Below are 14,480 nucleotides of genomic sequence, written 5' to 3'. Positions count from 1 at the left end.
CGAGAAACAGTCCATCAGTCACCGTGATAGGTAATTACAAGAAATGGACAAATAAAAGTGTGTGCTGAACAGTGTGTGAAAGAGCCTTTACTGGACTGTGTGACAGCATGTTCTGCATGAAAAACAAAATAAAAGAAGAAAAAAAAAACATGAATGACTGCAGTGGCTGCTGGAAAGACCTTTTACGATCTGACTCTGACACCCCATTCCCTTTGGTTGAAAAAAAAAGCCCCATTTAATCCCATTTAATGGCCAATGTGAATGTATTTAATAGGCATTCACTTCCAGGTCAAATGACTTAAATGCACACAGGTTTTTCACATGTCAGACCACAGTGAACACACACATTTATTCTTCCTCTGTTTTTGCCAGCGATGTGCCATTGGAAAGCATTTCTTCCGTCATCATCATCGTCTTAATGACTGACAAAGAGAGACCAACGAAGAAGGTGCAAAATAGTAGCCACTGTAACATTATCACCAAGGGCTATGGTGTTGTTGTTTTTTCTTCATTCATTTGTGATGCATGGTTTTGAAGAAAAAAAACTTCACTTTAAAAATCCCAGATATACACACAACATGATGATTGATCCAGGGATTGTAGCCTTTAAAGAATACATTTAAAAAACATACATACCGTGCACAGAGTGCATGTGTATGCTGCGTGTTAGGGTGAGGTAATAGTTCAGTAATATTAGACTGCATATTGTGATATCATTTTCTTCAATATCATGTATAACAAAGGTCCATGGTTGTGCACCGTGCCAACACAATGTGAGCCACATAATTGCTATTGCATGTTGTGCCTCAGACAAATTAAATGTTCTGTTTGTTGTTTTGTGTCCATCAAGAATTTCTTAAACTTTCACTTGGGGGCCAAACCTTATCTTAAATGATCTGGACTTTTACTGTGATGATTATCAATGCCTCCTGCCCAACTCATCCATATCAAACCAGATAACACGGATTGCTCACTACAGTCTTGCACAACATCTCTAGCAGCACATGTTGAAGGACTGGAGCGACTGCTGTCCTTTCCTGGGCTTCTGAGTTGTCTGACCAGTCAAATGTGTCATGTTTTATTGAATTGTGGATTTCCACTCTCCCCCCTCTTGTGCTAGGTTTCCCATTGTGCCTTACAAGCAAAAGGTTATACTATATTTAAATGATAATCCTATTGACACCACATAAGACAGGATTCACACTGTTTAAGCAGAGGTAAAATAAATCAAATTAAAATTTAAAAAAAGCAGGAGCAGGAGCTGCTGTGTCTGGCTTTTACGCCCTGCAGCACTGGAAGTAAAGCCTTCTGAGTTGCCTATTGAAGTTCAAATCAAACACAAGTGTCTGACAAAAGAGTGGAAATAATTCCACCTCCAGAATTGTTGGCCTCCCAATTTCCAAGCCTTTCAAAAAAAATGCTTCACAGATGAAAGGAGGGAGATGGGAAGATAAGAAGTCAGGTATGGAAGAACTTCAACATGAATGCAAACTACTACCCCCACAGTGAGAGAAATCCTCACCCGGAGGCAGAAAAACTGTGTTTCTTTATGTGCTTTGGTTTTACATTTAAGAAGAAAGGGATTTTAAAAAAAGAAGAAAAAAAAGTGAATGACTGCATTAATAAATCAACCAAGTGTGTGTCACACCAACGATCAAAACCCTCAGTAAACACAGACACTGACTGAAATGGATGATTCATTGATGAATTTGGGTGAAGGAAGCAAGGTGAAGTTCAAACCCCGGGGGGGGAAATGCACCAACTCATGCATACCAGCCAGAGTAGAGTGCATAAAGGTCTCACCCACTGAGAGCATTGACTTTTGACCCCAGCTGCAATGCCGCCATAAAGAATACATAGACACAATGTCAGATAGCACTTGCACTGATGCACACAGGAGCTCGAAACATGAACCCTTGAAGGAATGCACCCCCCCCACCTCCACCTCCACTCAGACTTCAGTCTGCATAATGGCCTGTGTTGTGACACACTGGCTCTCTTACGAAGGGCTTAGAAAAAAATGCTTTACTACATTCACGACATGACACGTACTTACACGTGTTTGGAGTTCTATAAGCACTTAATGAAAACCCTCAAAAGCCATTTGCTTGAACCGGTAACTTGAGCCTCCACATTAGACGCAGAATGGAAAAACTTATCAGTCAGCCGATTTTAATTAATCCCTTCGTCTTCTACCGCTTTATCCTCCACATGAGGGTCGCGGGGGGGCACTGGTGCCAATCCCAGCTGACATAAGGAGAAAGACAGGGTCACACCCTGGTCAGGTCGCAATCCATCACAGACCCAATCAGCCAATAAATATCTTAAACATAGTGCAGAACTGCAGAGGCAGACCATACGTGTTATATTTATTTAGGTAAATGATTTCTTTATCATTTGATAATGGAAACAAATGAGCCAATTATATTATTGGCTATGGGCTGCCCTGATTTCCTAAGATAAGCATTGGCATTTGCCACAAAAACATTGGTAACTCAACATACATGCAAGAATCAAATCTAAACACAGGTATAAAATCCCTATGATGTCCCTAATTCTTTTAAACACAGGTTTCCACACTCACCGCAATAATCACATTGAAAGAACAAAAACCGCTCCTTTCAGTCCCTCTGATAAGATGTTGGGCATCCACAACAACCAGAACTTTATTTATAGAGTGTGAGTGAGTTTAACTTATTTATAGGGGTTGGCACTGTGTGTTAAAGTTGACACACACACACTGGGCTGTGTTTCCCGGCTGGCTGGCCCCCAGCTGCCACCCGCTGGCTCAAGTCACTGTGGGGCAGTGAGCAGAAGAGAACACCCAGCTAATACTGATGGGGCTGGCTGTTGGGGGGTTTCAAGTTATACTTTTTTTTTTTTACTTCACAGTTAGCTGCAGAAGTTCAATACTGTAATTGTGATTCACTGCATTTCACAACAGATTTAAATCCATATTAATGTGAATACTGTGAAGAAAATCTTACTGTATGTTGATTGGGATTCAAATGAATCCAAAGAAAGTTACTTCATGAGCTTGGGATTTATTGGATCATTTTATTTAAATGGAGTGCCGAGGAAACATAATGTCTACTTGAGAAATGTTAATGCAACAGAATTTGCACTTTGCAGGAGTTTCAATTTAGTTGCCTTCTCTGTCTCTTACAAGCTATTTGATTATGTGAACCAGCAGAATTATCTCGCACCACCTCTCAGCCGAGCTGCAGCTTCATTGATGATTTTTTTTTCATTTCCTGACTAAGCAGGTGATCTCAGTGATCTGCACACAGCTCGCCCTTCCTCCCCCCTTTCAAAAAAAAAATGACCATTTGAAATGTCAACTTTAAAAAAAGAACTTCTCTAACCATCTCTTTGTATTTCTACCAGTACAAACAGTAGGTCTTTTAAGGTCTTTCAAGTCTTTTAAGATCCTATCTGCTTGTGGTTTCAGCACTCTGATGGCTTCCAAAAACATTTCCCCTGAAGATATATGATGGTCAGACAAAAGGGAGCATGAATACCGTAATCTTGATCGCCCTCGGGCGTTCTTTGTCAGAGAAAGATACGTCACAATCTGGCTCAGCTGGTTACACGCTGTTCCTGTTACTGGTCTTCAGAGTAGGTGTGGGTCTAAGGATTATGTCTCAGTTTACAAAACAGAAGAAGAGGGGGAGAGATGTTATTGGAAGCAGTCAGGCTGAGATTTTCCAACTCTGAGTGCTACCTGTGGCCCCTGGCTAGGTTTTCAGTGGGCTGCATAATTAATGAGGTGATATGGGGACACTGGACTCTCAGGAGAGGCGAAGATTAAAAGTGAAAAATCAGGATCTTAAGTGGAGAAACTAAGCTCAAGGCTGAAGTCAGAGAATGAAAGAGCAGGAGAGGAAGGTGTGTGACGGGAAAACACAATGGGGGAAATGTGTAGAGCAGCAGAGAATAAATGGTGAGGACAATCATGCATCACAATTTCTGTCTAACTCTAACTAAAAGTGCAGGAATTCTCTATTTATTCAGAGAACAAAGTGCATAAAGTCTATGTATTGAACGTGGGTGAGGCATCTCTTAACGTAGCTTTCACCGCCATTATCCCACTGTTAACTCCCTCTTCTTTAGCCAGGTAACTTCTGCCCAATTTCCCTCATTCATTTGAGCAGCACCGCTGCCTGCGACAAGACATCAAGCACCACGGTGAGCGGCGAGTGAAACTGGCATTGTTATGGCTTGAATTCCAGAAAATGTCTAAAGAATTAGGTCCAGACATAATCAGGAACGAGTGAGAGCTGGGTCAGACGCTTTCACAGCAGTGGGACAGCTGGTCTCCGACTGACATTATCCAGAGATTTGGCTAGGTAGCTGGCAGGAGACATTCAGGACCAAAAAGACTTTTCCAGGCGTTTGTCGTCAAGCATCGAACCCCTCTGGACAATTTCAAGAACATGTTTCGGACTTCAGCGCATGTCTGAAAGCGGCTTGAATGAAGAACTTCTAGAGTTTCCTGACCTGATACTGCCAGTTCTGAAATCAAAGTGATGTTCAGTGAAATTTATCACATAAATTATGAAATAAATTCGGTCGACTTTGTAGTAGCATGTATAAAATGAGAAGAGGCTGTGACATAGCAAAATGAAATGTTTTTAATTTCTGACTGCCTTGAATAAGAAAAGATAAGAAAATGTTTGGCATTCTCAGCGTTCTATGTCCTTCACTGTTCTCTCTTTGTTTCCCTGTCATGTCAAGCGTCATCTCTATGAAAGAACTCATTATCTTGAGGAGAGAAGTTCAAAGACACTTCAAGAAAGCAATTAATACACACAGGACAGACCCACGTTTTCCTCAGTGGTACAGTCAGCAATGTCACAGCTGGAGACTGAGGAAAAAGAACAAACAAGAGCCCAACTAACACTGGATTTATGGGGGCCTGCGTCAAATTTAGTGAATCCGCGTTAATTATTATTCAATTTTTTAATTAAAAAAACTTAATGAACACACTTTCTTTCCAAAGGAAAAGTGCCACTGCCTACAGTTTAACGCAAACAAAATACTTGAAGCAATTCTGCATTATTCACAATGTAAAGTGCAAAGTGAGTTCACAGTCTATAGTGTGTTTATTTTCTGTCCAGTCATCTATTTTAAGGCTGTTCTGCAAAAACATAAATTTGTCAACACTCTGCAGCAAAGCAGATCTTCTTGCAGTTGAGAAAATTGTTTCCCTGACTGTATGAAATGTCTAATGTTTCCTTCCCTGTCGAGTCCAACTTATTTCAACGTGCCTTACTGGTACAAGTGCACCAGCCCGAGGTTTAACTTTTATGAACGTGCGCTTTCTTCGCCGTTTACAGGGAGCAGGGCTGGAGACATACATTGAACAATTCATCTTTTTTTTTCCATTCCGGTTGTAGCTAATAAAACAACTCTATGGCACCATTACTCATAATAACATCAGCCAAAGTTCATTGCCATCAATCAAAGTAAGACAAAGAATAATCTTTGAATAATAACCTTTGTCATATTGCAGTGTCAATATATGCTTTAAGAGAGGAAACGGAGGTGTTGAGTATTATAGTTGTCTCAGTTTTATATGAGGCCCACACTCTCAGACTTTGAAAACTCCTGGTATGAAGAGAATAAGTTAAAGTTGCATAACATTTGATATGAAGTAAATTATATAAAGCATATTTTGAAAGCTTTTTCATTATTTTTTCGTAGACCTGAATTTTCCTCGATCTGCAAAGCCTCAGCCTGCCAACAACTGTCCTCGCCTCTGTCGGGTGCCCATGACTGGAATTATCACGACATGATGTGACCCAGGAAACCGCCAACAAAAAGCAATGAGAGAGTGACAAAACTTTGCCTGCCAAAAACTGCTCTGTTTACCTGCAGTTGTCCAGGCAGCAGACGCCAAAGATAAATCGAGTGATATCTAGTGTTCGATACAGTGATATATTGCGTTATTTTGCGTGGTGAAAAAGTATCACTTTTTTTAGCAAATTTTTTTTTATTTGACATTTCAGTCCATTAGATGGAGCTGTTGTGTGAGTATATCGCAATATATGATTTTGCAAATACTCAGTATTTTGCAATATCATGATAATATCATACTGTCACTTAAATAAAGTAGTGGTTAGCACTCTTGCCTTTGCAGCAAGATCGGTCGGACCTTCATGTGGAGGATAAAGCGGTAGAAGTTGGATGGACTTAAATATACTGTACGTGACAAGGCGAGAGGGAGAGCACATGCCGGCAGTATTACTGTCACAATCTTGAAAGTCTTCGAATCTCTATCGGTTTTCTATGCTCATCACAACCCATCTAATAATTAAATTTTTTTTTAAATTTTGTATGCTTGTTATGCACCTATGATACCAGAACAAATTCCTTGTATGTGCAAATCATACTTGGCGATAAAGCTCTTCTGATTCTGATTCTGATTCTAATACACATCCATTATTGATATGTTGACTGAAATGTTGCAAATATATGTGTATATATATATATATATATATATATATATATATTCACAGATATTTTTTAAAGCCACAGAGTAATTCATGTCAGTCAGAACGTCCTGCTCTGTGAGTGTCTGTGCATCTGTTTTATCGCACAGGGTGCTTCCACTGAGACTGGCCAACACAAAACAACATGCTACATTAGGCACCATATTCCCTCTGATAGAGATCTCTTCCTGGTGCCAACACTTATGAGATTTCTCATTACTATCTAATCATCGTAAACTAAGAATGTGCTGTAAATACAGGCTGCTGACGACAATGCTAATCCTCAAATAGCCACGAGCAGCGTTTTGGAGGAACATTTGCACGAGGCATGTAATTGATAAGAGGTTGAACACAAAAGGAGAGAACGTGGAGCTGGAGTAAAATCAACATTGTAGTGGTAACAGTGGGGCAAAAACAAGTGAAAGTTAAAGAATCTTGTTAAATGATCATTTCTTCATGAGCAGAAAACAACAAGCACTCATTAACCAGTGAAACGTTTCACAAATCTGAGATAAAACATTCAGTTCATCATGTGTTGTACTGAATGTCACAGTGCACAAACACATTATATCAATATATACTGCTCAGCCAGAATGAACCAAAATAAGCTCTGTAGGAACAGGCCATTCCAACTTAATATTCTCTCATAATAAGAGGGATGTTCAATCAATACTTTATCAACCTCTCAGCTATAGTAATGCATCACATGGGGGGGGGAAGAAACTTTCCCTGAGACAATTAAAAGCACTTAACGCTATAACACACAGCTGTCAGATAACGTAAATTGCAAGAGGGTGAGATAGCTTTTTTCACCATTAAGGTTACTGTGCTGCACTGATCCCCTGAGGCTGGTTTATTTGGATTGGGTTTACGACATTTTTGCACACACACACACACACACACACACCTTCCTCATCGGTAAGTATATCAGCCGGGGAAGAGTCAATGGATCAACATGTCAGGCAGACCCTTTTATCGGCACTTACAGAGAACAGCAATCTGTAATGACTCCCCTGATAGCAACAGTGAGAAGAGCGAGAGAAGGCGGGGGGAACCAGCGGTCATGCACCCTCACAGGCATTGGGGGGAAAGTAGCCTTCAGGAGAGAATGAGCGAGGGCGGGAGCTTCAGTGGTGAAGTGTAATCATCGAAAGATGAGAATGTGATTTTCCAAACTGACAAAGTTAATGACTAAGCAACTACTTAAATAGAAAACAACAGGCGTGGAGTGGAATTACATCTCATTTCAGCTTGATGACACAACACTGCTGACTGCCCGTGTGTACTACTGTACCACTGAGAGAGGACTTGACTCAGACGCCTATTTTCTCAACAATTAAGTGAGTCAGCCTCACTGTGATTCATATACAGCGTTGGATTTCTGAATCAGGGGCTAGCTGCTGAAATAAATAAAAGAATTTATTAGGGATAAGCTGATATTATATAAATAAGAAAAATGTCATATCTGATATGATCCAAAAATGCTAAATCTCACATTAATGCTTACCTAAGAACAGATAAATGTGGGCTGTTTCTTTCTTCTTAATAGAAGGAGAACATTTGTTACACAATTTGAACATGGTGCTTTTCAAATAGCTGGTTAATGCATTAGGCCAAATGTGTTGTTAACAGCTTGGTGGATTAAAACGTGTAAAAACACATGTACCAGACTTCCTCTTTATCCCTAGATAATCAAAGTGGTATCATATTACGATACATGGTATTGAGCCATTTCCATTCAAAAGTGGGCAATCAGCCTGTCGCAAACCGGAAGAGACGAAAGATAAGTGCACTATTGGTAAATGAAGGTCCGTGTGTACGTCTGTGTACGCATTAGCCGTCCCTCAATAACAACCCAGAGACAATGACACAACAGAAAATAAATGGTGGCTCTCATGGTGCCAGGCTGACCTGAGCTGAAACAGTGTTATCACACCCAGTCCTGTGTTATTAACTCCCACAAAGGCTTGAAGGCTGATAAGGTTACAAGTCATGGCGGCAACAAAAAAAACTGCAGGTGAATGCATATTTAACACTGCTTTTTTTCTCTCTTTTTTGTCATCCACAAGCAAACATTTACACAAAACAAAAAACTGAGTATGAGCACACAGAGCACACTGGAATCTCCCACACACACACACACACACTCTAATACACACATTAAAGGCTTATTTTTTTCTCATTCTTTGGAGGTGAATATATTTTGGTCCATGGGTGTGCATGCTTGTGGCACACTGTAATCCTCATGCGGCTTCACCTCCATGCCAAGGACCGATTTGTCTTCATTATCATCGCACAGCTGGAGGAAGCAGATCTGTTCAGGCTCGTGGCAACACAAATGCCTCTCTGTCTGAACATAAAAAACAACTTCACTACCTGGACATTTGTCATGTCACACCACGACAGTGCCAAGAACATTAAGAGGGAAATAGTGTCTTGTACCTCAATAAAAGTCAATTTCCAATATTTCAGAGGAGGATAAAAATGTGACTGATGGCCATGCTTACAGAGCTGTTAAATAATGAGTAAGTTTATGTTGTAGTTTTTTTTGTCAGCATTTTATTTAATGTGGAATTTTGTGCATTTCCCGTCTGCTTTTGAAAAATATATTTTTCAGGCCTAATTATTGCAGAAACACTTTTAAGAAACGCCTGGCTTGGCCTTTGCAAAAAAAAAAGAGAGACATAATTAAGCAGGATAGCTATGTAATCACAAGACCAGCGTGTCACAAGCTTTTAAATGTTCACCGATGTGATCAAAGTCTTGGATTTGCCTCCCTTGGCCTTGTTCGCTCCCGTACAGTTTTACCTCGAAAAAACACCTCCTCCGTCTGTGGACCACCATGTCTGCACAGCACACAAACAGGGCCGCTGTGTTTTTACTAGGAACAGACCTCGGTTATGAAAAACCTGCGCACCAAACTGTTATTTCACTAATCACCCCTTCACAACTGGAATTGCCTTTCAAAGTAAAAGCAGCCAGATTACTGCTAATTGCCTTCCAGCTGGCAGTGGACCACATCACAGGTAAGACGCGCACAAGAGCAGACACGTTTCCCTTCTCTCTATGTGATGCCCATTACATTTTTGACCACCACCGGTGCAATTCATTACCCTCACCATGGCCCTCACAATGCATATCCATTGGTATGGAGATGGCAGTCGGTGAAAGGGTGAAGTAAAGCACATTCCTAGCTGAAGAAAATCACGTCTGCTAAATAAAGAAAAGGCCCTTTCTGTCTTATTAAGGATAAAGTGAATGGTCTAGAAAACACCCAGGTGATGAAAACAGGATTCAGACACTTTAATCTCAGCGATCTCAGATTTAAACACAGTTCAATCTCAGCGCAGTAAAGATATTTAGACTAAGTGTCAATAAAAATGCAAACGCAAGAGCTCTGTATAACAGGTGAAGATAGAGACATGAAAAGAGAAGTGAGTGGGAGTGTTTGCATGTGTCTCTTGTGTCTTTTGTGTGTATGTGTGTGTAGTGTGCAAGGATGGGAGTCTCCCAGGCCTATAATTACACCCCGGTGGGAGTGCAGCAGATAACACAGGCCTGAGGATATCAACGTCACAACAAAACAAGGGGAGGAGAGAGGTTTTATAAAATGGGGGATCGTGCACATGACACCTTATCAAACACAGACTTTCTACAGTGACACCTGTTTTCATTTCCTCCTTGATAGTTATCTAAAGACTCAAAAAACAAGTATGAGAAAAACATACAAATCTCCCTAAGAGGCAAAGCCACATAAAAGTTAGTGGGTTTTACACTGAAATAATTTAATTAAAACCCATGTAAGGAAATAATGATTCTCAGAATCGACATGTAAACCTCTTAACGGGATTATCTTACACTGTCGCTGTAAACAGAGCTCCACAGCTGCGTTTAACATCAGTCCTTTTAATGACTATTGACAGATTTCAACATTTAATTTCATTTCATTGGCAATTTTACTGACAACACAGACCCAAATAAAGCAAGTGATGGAGGTTAAATTATCCCGGAGATGCTATTTCCCAATAGCAAGTATAATAAAAAAAAAACTATAAACACTATAAACAACTCATATTCAATAGTTGCAACTAAAATCACCCTAAATTCAAATTAAATCACTTTGAATGTCATATTTCTACAATTTAATTGAAAAAAAAATCTCACTTTTTGCAGATAACAGTCTTAAATGTGTGTGACTAATAGCAAACAATAGAATCATCATTTACTGCTTTAAAAAAAATACTTTACCAATGTGAATCAGTTATAATACTGCAGCTAGTCATATTTACAGCTCTGCATATCTACTGTAATGTTGTAATCTGCGTGCATATAACTGAAAGCTGACCGTGGCTTTGATGACATCACAACAACAACAACAAAATGTCAAGGAGGTAACAGTCCTTGGAAATGTTGTTTCTTTCAACACTGCAGAGCTCCGTTGCTATGGGGACCCGTTTCACACTTTTTCTTTCTTTCTTTCAAAAAAAAGGTTAGGAAACATTGTCCTTGAGGCCCACTTTTCAACATTGGACTGGACTGTAATATATACTGAATCTGGTTACAGTATAGTTGCTACTGTGGCATAGACTGAATCAGAGCCCCTCTCTCTCAGCATGCAGGAAGGTGCCTTGAGTTTTCAAGGCACCTGGAGTTAGTGAATAACTTTTGTCAGTGTTACAGTAATGCATGGATGTGTACAACCAAACTACAAAATGTTCTTTTCAGTGCATCTATACGTATCATAGAGATCAAAATCAGGTGATCAATTACTTTTTCGTCATTTTTTAAAAAAAAGCAAAAAAATTTGCATTAGAGCATAGTAGTTAACCCTTTAACACCTAAGCGTCAAAATGTCTTTTTAATGATTTAACAATTTTAACGATAAAGGGGCCAGAACATGTCCTGTGAGTAAGTACTTTTGCCTATTTTTCCAGGATAACTTTCAATATCTGGCAGTAACTTATAATCGACTGCATATTAAAGTAGTGTATTAACAGTTTAAAATGAAGAAAAACTAAAAGTTGTATTGAGAAAAAATACACTGTAGTTTGATTGATTGACCGATTCACCAGCTTCCTGCAACAGCATGAGTGAAATTACCGTAATAATGGCTTTGATTTTGACTTTGCAACTTCTCAGCTTTCAGAAACTGTTGCGTAATTACGGTAATGCGTAATAAAGTGTGCTTGCACAAACGTGCCATCTGCGATATGCTCAGCATTAAAGGGTTACCAGTTTAATGGTATCTCATGTGGTAATCTAGTTTCCAATCTATAAACAGCAAATTAAACTAAATCTTGACTTTAAAAAGTTATTTCACATTTCAAATCCCAATATATGACACAATTAAATATTACACCCAAATCATTCCGCTGTAAACGACGTCCCTTTCTGATTACAAACAAATATCTATTTAGTACAGTGTGACCTTAAATATTTGGGCAGTCAGAGGGAGGAAACAGGCTTTCAGCGTCAACAGCGGAGGGGGGTTTGACAGTGTCAGGGGTCGTCCATCATGGTATTGTCCAGACTCTTTTAAACCACCAGGCTCTGTCTGAACCAGTGTCATCCACTGGAAACAACAGAACATTTACAGGTCTCTGCCGCTTTGGCCTCTTGCACTCCAATAGGATATTAGCATTTATAAGACTGGCGGTCTTTCCACTCTTCAGGAGGCACAACTCACATCCCATCATTATGTGACCATGCAGTGCAAAAGCTTATGTTAAAAGCATGACAACTGCAGTTGTTTCTAAACTGCCTACACTTGTGTTAATGTTTTTTTTTTTTTAAATAGATTAAACCATGTAGAAATAGTCAAGGCAAGCCAAAGTTCTCTTGTAAAGCACAACAAAAACATGTTGTAGCTTTCTATGTTGCACAATACAGAAACCTACAAATGCATGTTGTTCGCTGACCTTAACTCCACGCTTTTAAAGCTGGGGCTGCTGTTAAGGGTGTGAGTGGCAGAGTATTTGCTGAAAGAGTGCAGTGGCTCTAAGTGGGTCTTTAATCTTCTTCTGTTTATTGAAAAACAAATCACGTGCCCCAAAGTGGCCCAATTAGAGAAGTGGGAGTCACGGTGGCACAGTTCAGGAGCGACAAAGGGGAACAAGAGCACACAAATAGAAACTTCTTGGAAACTTTCTTGTCTTGTCTTGAACAGTCCCCCACTGCGGGACTAACTCTTATCTTATCTTATCTTATCTTAAAATAACAGATTAATAATAGTGTTAAGTGTTTAAAAACAGAAATGTAACAATAGGCATGGGATGATGCTATAATTTCCTATAATTTCCCTTTATTGGGTTCATTTATTTGGTTTACTTCATATTTGTAAGCTTAGTATGAAAAAAGATGATGTCACAAACAAAAAACTGATTTGTATCACCACAAATGTTACAAAATGTCATAATGTTATAATGAATATGTTACGAAGGATGCATACAGTGAACATTTTTCAGTAAAAACATGAAATTTATCTGAGATTATAAATCTTGAGGTACTGAAGTGGGTGGAAAGATGCAAGTTTCCCTCTTGCTATTGTAACTTTTGTCCATTGATTATCCTGATAATGGAGAATCAACACTATCAGCTTACTGTGCAAGCCTTTAACTGTGATACACGCTAATATTGTACATTGTCCCAGCCCTGTGGACAAATGATTTCCTTGTTTATAATAGCTCCTCATCAGTTGAATTGTTCCTGTTTTAACTTCCCGATTCACAGTACAGTGTAGCCTCTTATGTAACACTGTAGCCCACAAACTTCTGCCTAACAACAACAAAAATCAGTGTCTCTCCCTCCAGCTGCATCACATGCTCAAAGTTTTCATTACACAGGTTCCTTATTAGGTGCTTCAGCAGCTTGTTACAAGTCCACTTGGAGGTTGTGCTGTAGTCAATCACCTTTATTGGTAATAACTATGTTCTACTATTGTGTTATGATTTAGCCACGCACACACACACACACGTGGAGCAGCGGTCTCTGGACACAGAAGGAGACACAGGTAAACAGGACAATCAAAGTTGTCCCCACATACAAACACACAGCCTGGCTGCTGCTGTGACGCCGAAGAGCGGCTTTTAAAAGTACAATAGGTCCAGAAAATGCAAGAAAAACGCCATGTTTTGTGTGAACCTCACACTCACCTGCGATACCAAAGGAATTAGCGTCTGCTCCACCGAGCGAGTTTTGATTTCCAGACCGGAATCAAAGTTCATGTTGCCGCACGGAGACGAAGCCATTCCCGCCGAGCTCTCGCTCCCTCCCTCACTCTCTCTCTGCCTGGCGTTCACAGCACAAAACACGGCACCAGCCGAGTTCACGGAGCCCTTTCTTCACTGTTCTGCAGCTGCGAACTGGTGTGAATGAGTCGCTTTTACACGCCGGGGTTTCTGTTCTGGTCTCGCAGCCGTTTAACGAGAGTTTCCACGCTCGCGCACGCACTCTGCTGCCGCTGCTGCTACTGCTGCTGCTCGTGGGTCGCTGATTGTGCCGCTGCGCTCGCTAGTGTCCATGTAGTTTACTCAACTATAGCAGGGAGCAGACTGCAGCACACCACTGTGGGCAACCACACACACCACCAGCACACACACGCGCCCATACACACACAGGTTTGCACATCTATTCTTCATTGTTCTCTAGATTTAACTAATTTGCACAGTCCAACCACAGTCGAAACACTTAACTGTAACCAGTTACTATTTAACTTCAACATTAACCAAACTACAATTCACATGTCAACAATGAGGTTCTGCCTTGACCAGGCTTTGGTCCTCACGAGGACTACTGATCCTAAAAAAGTAGCTGTTTATAAAAGAAAGGGTCCTAAGATGACACAGAACGAGTGAACACACACACACACACACATTAAGATTTCACTGCAAGCTGTTGCTTCTTTCAGTGCTCTTCACGTGTTTTCAATATTTATCTGTTGGATATGTTGTTTCTGTGTGTTCTGCTCTTTTATTTGTTTATTTTTTC

At 40.1% G+C, this 14,480-nt stretch overlaps 1 protein-coding gene across 1 annotated transcript in view; it reads right to left on the bottom strand.

Annotated features, from left to right (window-relative positions):
- The window catches only part of ctnnal1 (catenin (cadherin-associated protein), alpha-like 1), a 47,187-nt gene extending 33,094 nt beyond the window's left edge, over positions 1–14,093 (bottom strand). The window contains exon 1 of the mRNA XM_044015795.1: positions 13,646–14,093. Coding sequence (XP_043871730.1) covers positions 13,646–13,741 — 96 coding nt within the window. The 5' untranslated portion in view covers positions 13,742–14,093. The remainder of the gene's footprint in view (positions 1–13,645) is intronic.
- Between the last annotated feature and the right edge of the window lie 387 nt (positions 14,094–14,480).

This window comes from Solea senegalensis, unplaced genomic scaffold, assembly GCF_019176455.1.
Source record: "Solea senegalensis isolate Sse05_10M unplaced genomic scaffold, IFAPA_SoseM_1 scf7180000013869, whole genome shotgun sequence".
In the NCBI taxonomy this organism is placed as follows: Eukaryota; Metazoa; Chordata; class Actinopteri; order Pleuronectiformes; family Soleidae; genus Solea; species Solea senegalensis.
The sequence above is the reverse complement of the archived record's forward strand: the minus strand, read 5'-3'. Positions and strand labels throughout refer to the sequence as shown.